Below are 17,277 nucleotides of genomic sequence, written 5' to 3' on the forward strand. Positions count from 1 at the left end.
TCTTCATAATGAGGGCATATTCCAGAATATATTCTTGTGCATGAATAAGGATTTTTCCTTCCCTCTGTTTCTGATGTGGTCAGTGTAAGCTCAAACTGATACTGATGTCTCACTGATGCACTGTTTACCAGGTCCTGGACAACAACCCCCTGCTTGGCTGGTTACTCTTTGGTTCGTGTATTGTGCTCATGACGTTTGTGGTGCTCAATCTCTTCATCTCAGTGATCCTTGTGGCATTCAACCAGGAGCAAATATATCACAAGGTAATATTTATCACCAGCCCTTAATCTAAGCAACTAATCAGGTTTTTGAGAATCAAAATAGCATAGCATATAAATAGTCTTTATACAATACTGTACATACATATTACATATGTGCTTGGGCACAGCACAGAGGCAATATGGAATTAAACAACCACAATATATTCATCCACAGGTCAATCCATGTATCATATAAATACACAAATACACAACTCTCCCTTCAATTTGTTTGGCACACTCTTATTCAGGTCATTGTTTTGATTCGGCATCACACAAACCTACTGTGAGCGTAATTCTTTCTCTTCGGTAGACGACAGATGCTCCCTTGCTAGCTTGCAGGTGTGGGTGGGATGAGAAGTGAGGGGATGAGACTGGTGATGAATGCTATCATGAAAGAGTCAATACGAGAAAAAGAGTGTCTCTGGAAAAGAAAACTCCATTATGAAATAAAAACAGGGAAAATGAGCAGGTTATATTTCATTTTTAGATAATTAAATGAAATAATACATCTTGAAAAACAGAAGAAAAGTTTTTTGGTGATTTGCTTATATACAAGATATCATAGATGTAAAGAATAAGTTGTTTATTTTGAGTTGTCAAACTAGGTGTTACCAATAACATTAAGAATAATTTAACAACTTGTGCATTGCTGTTGTTAGCCTGCTTGCAATGCTAGCTCCTGCTTATCTTACCTTCCTCAACCACAGTACTTTGTCTCCTGCTTGGGAATAATAAAGGAACATCTTATTTTATCTTAATTTCACACATTCAGATTGGTCTGACCGCACCATCCGGTCTGCATGGCCGTGTATAGATTGTTCCTGAGTCTCCTGTCGGCTTTGTTCCTCTTGTTTGAGACACTTCCTCATCTTCATATTCTTAGAAGTGTAGTGAGTGTGGTGATGACATATTCTGTAATCAACCTGATTAACAAAGGCCTGTGTGAAGGGATTTTGGGGCGTTTAATGATGTAATGTACAGTCACTGGTGGCAATGACGAGATATTACACACTACCTCCCTGTGCTTTTTAACTTCCACAGCCATACAAGAACACTTACCCCCCACTAAAGGACCCCAACACTGTGCCTCTCATATACATTTCATTCAGCCACACGTTGCAGAATCAAAGAGTCAGGGTCACAACAGAGCTGTCTATTGTGGGTGTTCCACTCCTTTTTGTTTTGATCTCAATTCTAAACATTAACTCTCATTATTTTCTACATTTAGATATTGTAGCTTTCATGGCAGCTTTCTTTTAATGGCTTTCTAAAGTACTGAGTAAATTATCTATGATCAAAGCAGCGTCAGTCTGGAACGGGATTTTGACAGTCTCTTTTCAATTCATCATTCATATCATGAAAACCACAATTGCTTCATTGTCATTCTCTGTGGGGTTTTCGTGTTCCCCAGTTACTGTGCAACAACCGGATTGCCCTCCTGTACTTCACAGCTCCTCAAAGAAAATAGATAGCTACAAATTCAGATCATGGCTCAAACGTGCTCTTTACATGTTATGTTCTTAGTGAGCGGCGTCAACAACATCTCTCTAACATCTCTTCTCAGTCTAAAAAAAATGGTTTTGTTGTTTCATCTCTATTACCCAGCCCTCAGATGAGGAGGAGATTGTCGAACTGATGCTGAAGAAAATCTGGAGTTTTTTTGGAATCAGACCTAAAAACAAAAAAGACACAGCGGGGCCTGTTATGAATGAGGACAGTGGCTTGGACCTTAATAACAGCAGAAATATCCTAAACAATTCCTCAATGGATGTAAACATTTTCCAGACATCTGATAACTGAGTATATCTAAAGCGCCATTTGCATTTTGAATGTTTCATATACACTAATAGCAACATGTTCATTTGTTCATGTTCTTTGCTTGTTCTCTCCTGGGTGGTCGGAGCCTGCTGTGCTGCATTGTGAATAGGATGAGATATATAATTATCATGCACAGAACTACACTGCACTTTTTTTTTTGCTCAGGATGTTTAAAAAGAAAGCTATACAGTCTGGAGGCGAGACAACTGACACATTTATGTGCTCATATTCTTTTCATATTCAGAGATCATCCTACATGCATAAAGTGCATATAAATTGATAAAAGTTCTAAGAGTAGAAGAAGCCCTAAAAGTTTCTGTGTAGGCATAAATTGTTATTGGAACAGTCAACACTGTCCTCAGCCTGTAAAGTAAGCATGGTCTATAATAACATCCTGTAATAGCAAATGATGAATTAAGTAAAAGGAAATGTACATAGCAACAGGTTTGTTTTAATGCATGCAATGTGTGTTTTGTTGTGTATCTGATTATTTTTTAGCTCTGTATAATTAAATGTATTTGGCCAATTAAAGAGCACTATGGCAACATGGCTCAGGCTCTATTTCTGTTAGCGTGCTGCACCTCCTCAACCAACTACAGATAACTGCAGTGACAAACACACTGTGTTCCTGCGGCTGATTGACAATAACAACCACACCTTTTGCCAGCTCGCAATACCTTAATACTTCTTCCATCCATGTCATTATGTCACTTTGTCTTGTCCAGTTTCTCCCTTAAAAACATGAATTTGCCGACATAGAGTTCATCAACTTTGGTCTGAATTTGTTTGATAAGCATATCATCTCCCCACATACTCTTTGCATTGAAATCATTCTTGGACTCTGACACCAGACCACATCAAGCTAAGCCAGTGAGCATCAGTTTACTCTGGGTTTGCCAGGGGCACCGATGCAGCCATCTAGAATTGCTGGTCTGTGTTTGGGGCCAGGCAGATAAATGGCAGATCTCCACTGGGTCCCTGCTGGTTCTTTGGCCAGAATTTGATCCCTCCTCCGGTGAGGAAGGTGGCACCAACTCATAATGACCCCAGACCACCATGTATTTATTACATTTAATTAATAATAAAACAAAAACACACACAAATACATTAGTCATACAGTCAAAACCACCTGCCAAAAGCATGGACTTATCCAGAAAGGGGCAGAGAGGGGGTGGAAGAGCTCACACTCTCCCTCTCACACTCTCCCTCTCTCCCTCTCCCTCAGCATACTAGCTCTCTTGGCAGCACTTGTGCTACATTAATGACTGGCTCAAACCTACACAAACACAAACCCACTGAAAAAATAAAACTGAGCATGCAAAGCTACTGCTCGCTGTCACTGTTAATAGTACATAATTAGAAATATAAAAAACAATTCAATGTGACCCTCGCTCAATAAATAATAACTGACAGTTGGGAATAATTCAGAATGGTCTCTGTTTTCACAGCCTCTCTAATGTCTTTCACTTGACCTCAACCAGGCTATAGGGAGGGTCCTCACCTCACAAAGCCATCTGGACTGTCTATGAGGTGTGGAGCGGCAGGATGGGACCACATTAACATTAACACTGAACCTCTGCATTGCAGCAAAGAACCTATAGCTTGAGCTCCACTCTCTTTGGTCTTTGGGCAACCTTGATGATACTAGTCAGCTCATGAGCTGCTTCATAAAATTGCTCACAGTAAATGTATATTTTAGTATACACTACTCACAAAAAGTTAGGGATATTCGACTTTCAGGTGAAATATATGGAAAATGTAAAAGGGGGTGCTACAGTGATATTATATCATGAAAGTAGGGCATTTAAGTAGAAGCATGCAATGGTAATTTCTACATTTTAAACAATGTATTTGAAGAAAATCTAACAACAGTGGTAGGTATACCACAACAAAACATTTTCGGTGCCTCAATAAATTGGGATGTGGCCAAAGGACGTCCACTCCTCTCCTTTCTGTGACTCTTCCAGTCTCTGTATCACTGTTACAACCTCCTGATGACACTCTGTGACCCTCTAAGCTCAGTGAACACCTCCGTCTGAGGACTTCCTGTTTGAAGCCTCCAGTGTTGAGGTGCTGCTGATCAATAGTTAGGTGTCGTCTTGGTCTCATGATGTCAGAATGTGAACAGCAGGATGAGGAGGACTGTTTAAATACCAATTCTAACTGAAGCAGGAAATGTATTGGTCGATTCATGGATCAAACCTGTTGTGAATGTTGCTGTTAAGCTTCTTGTTAGAGAACAGCAGCTGGTGCAGAAAGTACTGAAACACTGAACAGTTGGACATGTGCATTCAAAGGTTTAGAGAAGGTCACATTAAGTTCACCTGGAAAGGTTAGAATGCATTTTATGTTCATCCTGAAATTTCACCTGAAAGCCGAATATCCCTAACTTTTTGTGAGTAGTGTATTTGTTGTCACCTTAAGATGTATTTTAATTAGTATCTGGAGATTAAAATGACCTCTGCATTGCTTCTGGAGTGATGTCCTGGCAAAATATGATATACATTTTCCACTATATTTTTTGTTTTGCAACTATCAGGCCCTCTTAAATACATTTACTGGTAACCGGTCATTGTTAAACAGGAACAATATACCATTTAATCATTAGGTATTTATTATTTACCTCAACCTGATGTGGCTCCTCACACTTTCTTAATGGTCTATAGCATCTAGCGAGTGAAGAGTGCTTTGATGATCATCCAACACTCGTCAACAGGTCGATGTTAGTTTACAGATTAGCTAGGATGTAAGCTATTGTGCCTTGATAATCCAAATTGAATTTCTCAAAAAAATATTGTCCAACTTTGACCTTTTCGCATCTCTTTAAAATTTGTCAACAATGAGACAACATCTGCAGAGTTTGACAAGCTACCCTACATGAAGGACACACCTTTTGAGCTGAAGAGCCGAACAATAAATGCTTTAGGAGGGAGGGTGGCCTTAGTGAACCAAGAGTCATTTATGAGACAGTTCACTAGTGGCAGTTGAAAAAACATTAAACAAGGTTACTTAAAAGAGCTGGTCTTTTCATCACTACCATTGAACAGCAACAATTCATTTCGCTGGCTGTGCTTTCAATCGACAATGAGCTGATTGAGCCTCTTGGCAGACTCAGTCTCAATTGAACAACTACAAGAGTTTAACACCAAAGTCATCCAAACCTTTGCACAGGGAACAAACCAAGGTGCCTCCTTTCTCTTCAAGTGGGCTTTGAATTGGCGAGCTAACGGTTACATCAGAACATGATTCTAATGGATGGATGTTATGGTGAATCAAAGGCTTGGTGTAAAACTCACTGCTGCTGAACTTCTTAACCCTGTGATTGTGGCACACATACGCTCCTTTATTCAAGGGGATGTTCTCCCTCCTTCCTCTTCCTCCAGTCCTCCTCCCATCTCTATCCAGAGTTATGTATTCGCTTCAAACTCGTTCACACCAAATGCCACCTCTACTCCTATTGCTACCCCTTTAGTGCGTAAGTAGTATGTGTATAACACGTACTTTGCCTCACGTTACCTTGTACCTCTAGGAGTCAAAATGTAAATTCCTTATTTTGGAGGAATATGAAGCTTTATGTAGAATTGTGTAAATTTCTTATTTTGCATTTGTCTTATGTTTTCTAACTAAAACCGCCATTGGATATTATTGGATTGAAATTCATTAGTCACTGCATATTACCTCTGCCTCCATCACACACCACACACATTTATCCACATATCACCTCATTCCTCTTTCTATCAGTTCAATCTATTGGCAGCACGAATATTATACAAATTAGCAGATTTGAAAAAAGGACAATGAAACACTCACTTTTTGAGTGCTGTTGTTGCCTTGAGTGTGCTGTTCTGAACACAGTGTGAAGTCTGTTATGGCCTCTGTCAATGCAGACGTTATTTACTGCAAAGACACCGATGAAGAAGATGAAAGAAAAGACCAAAACATTGCTTTATTGGATTTTTAACTGAGGAGTTTGATCTCATGTTTCCTACAAAGAAAAGCTCATAATTCTTTCCTACAGCATCTTACAGCCTTGAATGCATAATCAATGTCCTCTAGTAAGGCTGCTATTATAGGAAGGTTGACAAGTTTTGGGATTTGTAGATGTGTTCTGGTTTAATGCACAGTGCAAGCTGCGGTTCTCCATGACACAGCGAACATCCACACCGGACGTGGAGGGTTTATTTCTGGTGGCTCCACAACATGCAAGTGCATCATAGTTTCCAACAATAATATAGCTGTTGTCAGGGTTACCATGTGTCATGGAAATTTCTGTGAAGAAAGAGTTTGCTGCAAGGAGTTCTTTGTCATGTCTTTATTCTTGCAAGAATGGACAAAACGATACAGAGCACAGAGTAGTCTGCAAAGTCTTCCAAAGAGCAGAGTGAGAGGCAGAGTATTTGTAGCAGGCTGTTACGGGGTGGCCTGCACCTCCACACGCAGGGTGGGTCAACTGTTAAGTAAATTAGATATATAAAACCGTCGAACCAGACATGGAAGGTCCAGGTCAGATACATAAATTGTAGTAAATAAAGGTAAGTGTAAGTGGTTCAACATTCACAACAGCAAAAACCAGGTGCAGGCACTGACTAATTGGCCAAATACATTTAATTATACAGAGCTAAAAAATAATCAGATACACAACAAAACACACATTGCATGCATTAAAACAAACCTGTTGCTATGTACATTTCCTTTTACTTAATTCATCATTTGCTATTACAGGATGTTATTATAGACCATGCTTACTTTACAGGCTGAGAACAGTGTTGACTGTTCCAATAACAAGCAGCATCCCAAAGTATTGTTCTAACAGTGACACTGTGTCTTCACAGGAGGTGTACTGTGAGCAGCAGCTTCACTGCTCCACACAGGATGAGTTTAGCACTGAGTCTAATATTAGCTCATTAGCTTACAACACAAAGTACAGCTGAGAGTAGTGGGAATGTCATTAGTTTTGCAGGTTTTATATTGCCAATTCATCCAGTTGTAGGTGGATTGACTGACCGATCGTGATGACTAAAAAAATGGCAAAAAGAATACAGTAAATTCTTTTTATGTTATACTTGCAGGGTATGGGATATTTAGGATCAAGAGAAAAGAGACAGATGTTTGTGTTTGATGATATCTAATGTACTGATATGGTATTGATTGATTATTACGTTACGTTATTGCATGTGTCGAATGTTCACATTCACAAAACACGATTCTATATTTGGCAAACAAAAAGTGTCTGCCATATGTCTCCCTTGTCACCACTGGAGATAGTTGTCCTATTGTACTAAACCCTGTTGTTTTTGTTGGATGAACAGGATTTTTTTGGCACATAAAACTCACCCAAACTGCAGTGTGGGACACCCAGGAACAAGTGCCATAAAAGAAAAAGAAGCACAAAGCTCTTGCCAGACACAAGTCTGACAGGTGATATTGAATTGGTGATGTATGAAAAGGAAAGTGAAATACAGAATATACAGAATAATTAGAGTAACTAATTCATAGCTCTATCGGCTTAAAGTGAAACACTCAGAGACAGGGGCTCACAGAGGGAAATTTAGCCTTGTGTGGTTCAATGTGCCACTATGATTTGTATTGCGTGTGTTTGTATTTGTCTACACTGCATGTGACTAAGTGCCAGCCTGGGCGGAAACTTCTGGGCACTCAAGTTGTTGTAGCCTTGGAGCTCACAGAGAGTGAAATAATGACAGATTACATCCCTGGTAAGCCTTCCTGAGTAGCTCCTGTCATGGGGCCTCACTGTTGTTCAGTTTTTCCTGAGGACATAATTTAGCCTAGCTGGTAGGCATGACTGATAATGCCATCACTCTCATCACTGTAATCAATTGCATGATTTCGCTATATATTTTATAGCATATCTATTGCCTATTTATGATGTGATGTGTGTAGAGTGGACCTATGCATGCAGATTTAACCAGGCCTGTAATTAGGAGCCCTCTCTGCTGTTGACTCTGGACCACACTGATTGTTAATCCCCTGCACATGTACAAGCTTCCCTTGTTTTCCTCAATGTTGGATCCAGCCAGTCCCTCGCGAGCACTGTAGCAGCAGGGGCCACTGGCAGGGGAGGTCCTCCTCAGACGCTTTATTGCTGCATAAAGTAACTTGAAGAAGCAATCTCCATTTTGTTCCATTTGTGTTCATGTGTGACTGTTGCACATATACTAGGTCATACTAGCTGTCTGAGGGCAGACAGGATGTTGTCTGAGCTGTTTCTCAGATGAGAAAAGCATTACAAGCATTTGAAATATGCCTAAATTGCATAATATACATACATTTATGATGGCAGGTCACTGTGGCTAGTGTCATTTTGGGGCTTCTAATGTGTCTAATACTTTATTCTAATACTTACTAAGTAGAGAGTAATCATTTTCTTTTGGGAGCTTAGCTGTCTTAGTGGACTCTTCGCTCCTGAGAGTCATTACGAGCCTGCAACAGCAGAACATTTTCTGCCACTGTGGTAACTGTGTAACCATCTGTGATAAATGGTCAATTCCAAAGTGTCCAACTGAAGATAAGGTAAGGATAAGGAAGATAATATATTCCTTTATTAGTCCCAAGGTGGGGAAATTCACAGTGTTACAGCAGCAGAAAGTTAGTAAAAGTAAAAGAACAGCAGAAACAGAACTTCACTAAAACAATAGATAATTAACTAGTGGACAGAGATATACACATAAAAAGTATGTACATATTAAACAAGGTGAAGTATTAAAATAGGAACAATGTACACATGGGGAATATATAAATGGAGGAATAAAAATGTTGCTCTAAATAAATACATTTCACAGAGTGATGTTTTGAATAAAAGTGCACAGTTGAAGGATACTGTTAGTTCAGGCAGAGCACTGAAACGTCTACTAACTGAGTGGCAGCATAATGATCCTGTATTGATGATGACTCAGTGACCTCTGCTCTTATATTCAATACAATTCTCCAAGTGAGACAGTCAGCAGGAAAAAATACTCCTAGGGCCTTGAGTTAAAGTAATTCACCCCTGGGCCATATGTCATTTTCATGACAGCATTAACAAGTGGACTAAATTCAAATAATTTCAGCCAGTTTGAAAAAAATTTATGGGGCATACATAACTAAGCTGTGTGTCATGTCTTTTAAATGATGTTGTGTTGTTTAGTTTTGCCTTGTCTTGTGTCTCATATGTTGACTTCCCGTTTTACTTTGTAATTTACATTTATCGAGAGACACTCACCAGGGAGGTCAGCTCTGTTCTGGGTCGGCCCCTCGACCCAGTGGAGGTGGTGGGAGAGAGGGGGGTGAAGGCAAGGCTTTCATCCATGAGACGGAACGACTCCCACCCCATGAACGACACACTGACAGCGCTGGAGAGCACCTTCAGACTCCTCCACCCTCAGTGTGTGAAGGAGCGATATCGCAGGTTCTTCCTTCCGGCAGCTGTCAGACTTTACAACCAGCACAGCTCCCAGTAGACCACACTGCAGCAAAAGTGACAATGGCAGCACTAAAATGTTCACCAACTGTGCAATATATTTATTCATCTTTTTACACAATGTGCAATACTTTTAAATATATCACCCCTTCTTTGTTTATATTCCCCCTATGCATATTATATTGTCTCCTCCTGTCTGCTGTAATAAATGTAATTGTCATTGTCTTGGGACGAATTACTTCCTGCCTTTCTTCCTGTGATAATCTGCCCCACCCTGATTGTTTCCACCTGTGTTCACTTACCGTGTGTGTGTGTGTGTGTGTGTGTGTGTGTGTATAGTCCACATCTCCCTTTGTCCTGTACCAGTCTGTCTTGTCCATTGTGTCAAAGAGCCAGTGTTTCATCAAGTCAAGCCAAGCCTCTGTATTTTTTTTCCTTTGTACTTTGTGTTTTTGTGTTTCAGATGAACTTTTCCTCTTTAAGAGTGATTTTTTTGTTATATGTGTTTTTCCTCGCAAGAGTGATTTTCTGTTGCTTTTTGCGAGAGAGAGCCTTGTATTAAATACTGTTATTATGAACTCCCCTGTATTGAGTTGTGCCTTTGAGTTCTCATTTCTCAAGAGGATATGTTTCTTTTAGTTAGCTGGAATTGATTCATCACTCCATCTACTTCAGGTGGAGATAAAATAAGGCCACTGCAAAAAGAAACTAATTACATCAGAAGGTGAAGTAATTGCAGCAAATTAGAGGGTTATGATTGGAGACCTGCCAACAACATGGCAATTAAAGCTCATTGCAGGGCTTGGTTTTAGTTGGAAACCAGCCAGCCATGCTGCTTTAGAGAACATGTAAATTTTGATTATTGTTTTGTCACTTTAGGCAGTGTTTTGAGTTCCCTAAAGTTGACAATTATTTGTTTTTCTCTTATTTACACACTGTGCCATATGCCGTTCTTTTTTTGGTTTTATAGTACAGGGGATTAATTCAGCCGTAGGATCCAAGTCCCTCTGTTGACACGTAGGATTTTATCATGCTGTTTCCAAAAGGAAAACTCCAGATGTTGGCTTTTTCTCATGGTCAAGATTCAAAAGAGAGCCTCATAGAATTGTACTGCTGACGCCTCAACAAACACTTCATCAACCTTTGTTTGCAGATGTGCAATTGTGTATCTGAAGGCATAAATCACAATTCAGGTTGATAAAACCACCAGTTGAGGTGGTTTACCAGACATCTCTAAATGAGGATAAATGCATGGAAACACTCTGTGTTCAAATTTTAAAGATATCTAAACTTCCATGGAGCCTGAGGCTGGATTGATCATTTCTGAATATATGTTGTGCAAGCAGTGGGTTAAATTAGGGTGTTAAATTAGTATGTAACTTGATTTGTTCTCACTTATACTGGATAACAGCAGTGAGTGTTCCTGGAGGAGAGGATGCTATAGTCCAAGCATCAACCAGCTCTATTCACCTTGCTAAAATGTTCTTCAGAAAGGTGCTAAATGAAAACAATTCATCAGTGATACATTAAACCTCATTCTATTAAACAATCAGTGGAAATCTTTTAACCTTGTCTTCAAACCTAATGCATGTACTCACTGTGTTAATGGGACTGGGTTATGTAAATCTCTGACAAGACTATTAGATAACTAATTATGTAGGTTAATGGTGAAGCTGAGCACCATTTACTCAAAGCTGTACTCCATTCTCTCTTGTCTATAACTCTCTTACATAACTGCCGGATCCCTCTCGTACACTTCATTCATTATTTCATATTTAGCAAAGCTGCAGTAGGCAATGTTTTATAGATGAAAGTACTCCCTCCCTGCAAATCAGGCTTAGGTGTTCGGGCACACCAAATTAATTCCAACACTCTGTCATGGTCACACCGAGAGTTGACCTGCTTTGACAAGTCACAATGTCTGCTGTGAAAAAGGTCTATTACGCGTGTGCCCAAATCTGACCTTGTTCAGTTCTCCTGCCTCTCCAAGTATCCTGACCATTGTTATGCATAGCTCTTCTTCGTTGAAACATAAAATCTCTGCTGCAATAGACTTTTCACCTTGTTTGTTGATTTCTGCCTGCCTATTCCTTTCTGTTTGTAACCGTTACCAGGAGTCCTTCTGCCTCCACAGTACAAGTGAGCAAGCCACAAGTCAGATTTGATTATATACAACTGAATGTCACACGTAATGTATATGTTCCTTAAGAAGCTGTATTACGTTCACCTACGAAAGGTGAAAACAGTAAGATGCCATCTCCAAATGGACTACATTAATTTGCAAATGGCAAAGGCAAAACAGTAATATAACCACATGACTGTTTTGGGGTGACCCTGGGCTGACATAGGTACTGGCACTTGGTATTCATCATGTAAATGTTTATCTATAAACTATTGCTCTAGGCCTACTGAAGGCCAGGTTATTATGTTTATAATGGACAGGCTTAATAGTAGACATCAGAGGTCATCAGAGAGGGCTGGCAGGAGTACTCATTGGCATCTCAAACTCGTCGTATGGTAATAGTTTTCATTTTTTGTTTTATGAAATTTGAGTCAACAAGTCAACAAGACAATTTCCCCTTATTTTGTGCCAACATATTTGATTTGATCTCACTTTATCATTAGAACATGCTTCTGAAATTTGTCTTCCGAGACATTCACTTTCACACATTTCTAACAAAAATGCAACATTTAAATACTACAGCAGACGGTTGAACCACGCACTTATTTCATACTGCAGAAAACTTCAGGATAAAGTAGCGTCCACAGAGATGCCCAAGTATTTACAGGAGGAAATTTGTCCAATCTGCATGTTCTGGACAGTAACAGGTGGAAGATATGAGATCACAGGACAACTAGAAATTATTTTTTGTGTCCTCTTTGGATTGATAATATATTAAAATTTCAATATGTGAGTCTGTTTGGTATTTTTTTGCCTTTACAGTCCTCTGTGTAAAGTGTGAGAAGTCGAGGTGAACTCACAAAACCCTGGGGTGCTCCTGAATGGACCACATAGAAGTTACATATGTCTGCTCTTACATATGTCTGAACTTTAACTGTCAACATGACTGACATCATCACACAGATCTCCCACCACCTCCGCCACAATCTCCCTCTCTGCCTACACCCACAACGCTGATTCTTGGAGGATCCACAGTGAGGAGCATCAGAGCCAAGAATGCACATATGTCCTTCTTTCCTTCAACTGTCCTTGGACTGCTCCACCCTGGTTATCCATGTGGGATCAAATGATATCAGCCAACAACAGTCATAACTCCATGCAGACTTTTAGCAGCTCAGCTCTGCCTTAGAAGACACTGGAAAACACATCATGATTTCTGGTCCAATCCCGTCGCTTGGGCAGGTTTGTGGCCGTTTTTTCTTTTTACTATCATTGGACACCTGGCTGAAAGGAGAATGCAGTGCAGCTCGAATGAAACTGGGCTCAATTGTTCTGGAACCACGTCCAACTGTACAGATGGACTTCATCCATACCTGCACAGGGCAACGTTGCTCGCTGCAAACATTGACTATGTACTAGTTAGCCTGTGAAATGCCTGTCAGACTGCCTGAGACAGCCTATGCCACCATGAGGGAATCCACACATACAATTTCAAAAATGGTCTCCTCTACCATAAATTCATTGGTAGGGCTCCTGTTAAAAGTTTTATCAGATTTGAGGCCACATTTTATCAGTGAATTCTCTGATCTCCTGATTTGAGACAAAGTATTTATCAGTGCTTGTATTAATCCATTCGTAAATAGCCTGTCTGTTATCTCCGATAATACAGTGGCCCTATAATTCCCTGTATTCTATCACTTTACCAGGACTTCATCATGAAATCTTCTATGAAAACCTCCACCTGTTCTTTCAACATTATCCCAACTAAACTCGTCAAAGAAGTTATTGGCACCATTGGCCCCACCATTTTTTCAGTTATCAATCGTTACTCCCCAAATCATGCATCTTTCAGACACACAGTAGTCCGGTCACTTAAAAAAAGACTGAATCTAGATACTTCAGGCCTCAATAATTACCGACCAGTCTCCAAACTCACCTTTCTTTCTAAAATCCTTAAAAAAGTAGTTTATAACCAACTTATAATCAACTGTATACTACCTGGCATAACATTGCAATTTTTAAAACTACCTGTCTGATTTCTAAGCCTGCTACAGTATTGAATCTGTGCTACTGAAAATAACTAATGACCTCCTTGTAGCTGCTGACTCAAATAACTGCTTTGTCCTCCTGCTCCAAGATTTAACTGCAGCCTTTGACGTTGCATATCTTTCCATCCTGACTGGTTGTACCAATGGGAGGGAATCTCTCTGCCTCAACATCCTGTGGTCTCCTCTCAACGTACCACACTATCTACTTCCTTCCACTAGGCCACATTATTCAAAAACACAACATTTCGTTTCACTGTTATGCAAATGACATGCAGTTATTTCATTTGGGCCACAGCATTTGAGCAACATAATTTCTCCTCAACTTGGCCCTTTGGCCCCCTCTATTAAACCACATGCAAGAAATTGTGGATTCGTATCGGACTCAGAATTATCTCCTTCTCCAGCTGAGGACATCTGAGCAAAGACCTCTGTCTTTCCAGAGATCCAGGACTAAGCGTTATGGAGACAGAGTCTTCTCTGTCCCCAAGTTATGAAATTAATTTCCTCCCTCCATCTGATTCTCTCCCACTACACCTTCAGGAGTCGTCTCGAAACACACTTCTGATCTCACATAAGCTTCCTCTTAATAATAATAGTAATTATCATAATAATACTAATGACATTGCTTCAAATTTTCTTACCAGGATCTGATCACCTACTGTGTAGACTGATTGCGCTTTAGTGTTGACTTGATCAGCATGAAAAGGAAACCCCAAGTCTGACAATTCCTTCATATACTGTAGTTGCTAACTTGGCAACTAAAAAAACAAACTGTCTTGGCTACTGGCTTCAAATTAAGCACACACATCATAACTTCTAGCGGTTAATTGGCCACCACTGCGCTGAGCTGTGATTCTTTAATGCAAATTCAGGCAGGCAGGTCCTGTTTGTATGACCGCGTACTTGTTTGAGTGTGGGTGCTCTGCCTCTCTTTTCTGTGGCTGGGCTGCAATTAACAACTCAATGACTAGAGCGGAGGAGTGTGTCTTTGAAATGTAGTGGACAACAAAGTGGGGGAGAGAAGTACTCTTGCTCCTAAAATCTTTTGTTCATGTGTAACACAAACAGATCCTGTAACATGCTTTAAAATTAAACCCTCATGCAACAAATTACAGCTGAGTTCATGACACAGCATAACCCTTATTATAATCTTGTCTTGCACTTGATTTATGTCTGTAATGGACAATGGAAAAAATATTTCTTCACACACACCACGCTGCAAACTAACCTGCCTTGTTTGTTTTGGGCAAACTGGGCAGTTCTGTACAATAAGTGATCCTGTAGTTTGACCTGTATAATGACATACAGTATGTCTGAACAAAGAAGCGATCATTACTTTCCATTACTCAGCCCTGCTCCCTCAAAGGCGCCTTCCAACAACTTAAACCACCTCACTCATTGCAGTTTAACAAGTAGCCAGCCCAGGTTTATGTATGAATAACACATCTCCTGTCCCGACGACTTCAAACACCCTCTAACTCCGGTCCGGGCCTTCTGACAGGTAACACTATTCTGTAATCCTGACCTAATTTACCTTTAAGCTGCCTTTTATTCCTACACTCAGCCAAGCAAAGAGCAGTGACTCTGCAGGTTGCTCTGGCCTCATATCTACTTGTGCTTGATCTACAGCTTCATCTCAATGCCATGGCCGGCTCAGTTTGTTCAACCATCATCCCCTCTTATCTAGCTCCACTTGTCTTACAAATGTTTGTATCAGAAAATGTTTCCACGCCATTGTCACCATCATCAGCGCCATCACTGGCAGCTTGCTGCTCAAACCACCAAACATACCAACCACCTCTAGCCTCTTTCAGGTACCTCACTCTAGCAAACACACTCCATATACTTCTGTCTGTAATATAACTGGTTAACAATGTGTAAATAGTACAACTTTGCAGATGAATTCCTCCTATTTTGCAGAGGGTAGCCACCTTCAGCCCCTGCATTCCGCTAAAGTGTTACAATATGGTACAGTGTGTTATGTAGGAATCTGAACTGCATTATTGTAAAGGCTTCACATTTTTTATGTAGTTTGGGGTTTTGAGGTCACACTTCACATGAAGGGCATGAAAACATTTAATTTGAGTTTCATGACTCTTGGGTCATTTTGACTCAAATATTTGACATGTCCCTGGCACTTTTTTTTTAAGGTAAACTGAATCCAGGGTATCTGGGAAATCAAAGAGCAGCTGAACAGGTTATTTTTGAAAACAGTAAACATTTATCAGCAGTTAACAGGGAAGTGGGGAGGGAGGGCACATGGAGGCAGAAGGAGAGAGAGACAAAAAATATCAGAGAGAAACAGCCAAATGCATTTAGCACATGGATAGACGAGATTAAAAAGATCCTTTCAAGTCAGTTTTTTCAAGCTTCTGCTGGATCAGGAGAGGCACGTGTAAAATAAACATTCACATTTTGTGACAAGCACTGCATATAATGCACTAACAAACATGCACAAACAAAGCAGATGCAAAACCCTCATAGCTCGTTGTTTGGTAGTAAAAAATCATGATTTTTATGCTTAATGCTTTATATGACATTTGATATGTCATGAAACTGTATGCACTAATGTCTGTGTCAATTCTCATGTTCTTATATACTTATATTTATATTTGTGAAAATGCAATACTTATGCTTAGACTGATCTGGATCTTTTTTGCAGTTTTACAAATAGAAAAAAAATTTGCTTCCAGACAGTGTCAAGCCTTTATCTGAAATGTCTAACACGCTTTCACAACAGTTAGCGGTCCAAAAAATGGAGGATCACTTGCTCAGTAATGTAAGTTTGGCTTTACTTTCCCCTAAAATGCAGAATGAGGCGCCAACTTCAGCATCATTGTCAAAGTTACAAATAAAAAATATGCTGCCGTGCCTTCAGTTCTGCTTTTCGCTGTATTCAACAAAGTCTCTCCACCCAAAATGCAGCATTCTTCACAAAGCAGTCTGACTGTACAAGAATTAACATTAGTTCACAATGACACTGAATGTTTTCCTTTTACTGGAACTGCACCAAAGCCAGCAGGAATGCTAGAGTGCTGTAAATGGCGGTAAATGTTTTGTATAGTTTGGCACATGTGGAGAACATGACAGACAATGACCTACTGTGTGTTCAAATTCAGTAAACATCCTTTGTCAAGTCTCTTCATTCCAGGAGATGTGGAAACGGTGAATACATTTCCACAAAGTCAGCCCACCACAGTCTACTTAACAGCACAATTCCCATTACAGGTAATTTTCTTTTGCCTTACCTGAAAAAAATTATTTCTTTACTAAATAATTTTAGTCCCGTCTGCAGATATTTGTATTTCATTTCTCTTTCTGAAGGTGACATGATTATCTTCAGTATGAGTATGAGCAGCCACACGTAACAGCTCACTCAGACTGCCAAGGCTGAAACATAATTTTAAATGTGTTTTCTTGTTGAGTAAGTTGCTTCTCATCTTTTGACACCTAACACCCCCTGTCTGCTGCAAATGTGTCCATACGCAAACAGTTTCCATTAGCGATCAATAACATTTAGCGGGGTAATGAGCAGGTAAACAGACGTATTAAACAAACTCAATTTAGGAAACTCCACTTAAAAACTTTTTCATCAGTCTCCACTGCATGTTT

General features: G+C 39.9%; 1 protein-coding gene across 1 annotated transcript in view; it reads left to right on the top strand.

The window, feature by feature from the left end:
* Positions 1–9,535, top strand: part of LOC139208622 (polycystin-1-like protein 2) — a 48,412-nt gene extending 38,877 nt beyond the window's left edge. Inside the window, 3 exon segments of the mRNA XM_070838345.1 lie at positions 132–263; positions 1,866–2,030; positions 9,290–9,535. Of these exon segments, the coding sequence (XP_070694446.1) occupies positions 132–263; positions 1,866–2,030; positions 9,290–9,535 (543 nt within the window).
* The last annotated feature ends 7,742 nt before the right edge of the window (positions 9,536–17,277 follow it).

Source organism: Pempheris klunzingeri, chromosome 10 (assembly GCF_042242105.1).
Source record: "Pempheris klunzingeri isolate RE-2024b chromosome 10, fPemKlu1.hap1, whole genome shotgun sequence".
NCBI classification, from domain to species: Eukaryota; Metazoa; Chordata; class Actinopteri; order Acropomatiformes; family Pempheridae; genus Pempheris; species Pempheris klunzingeri.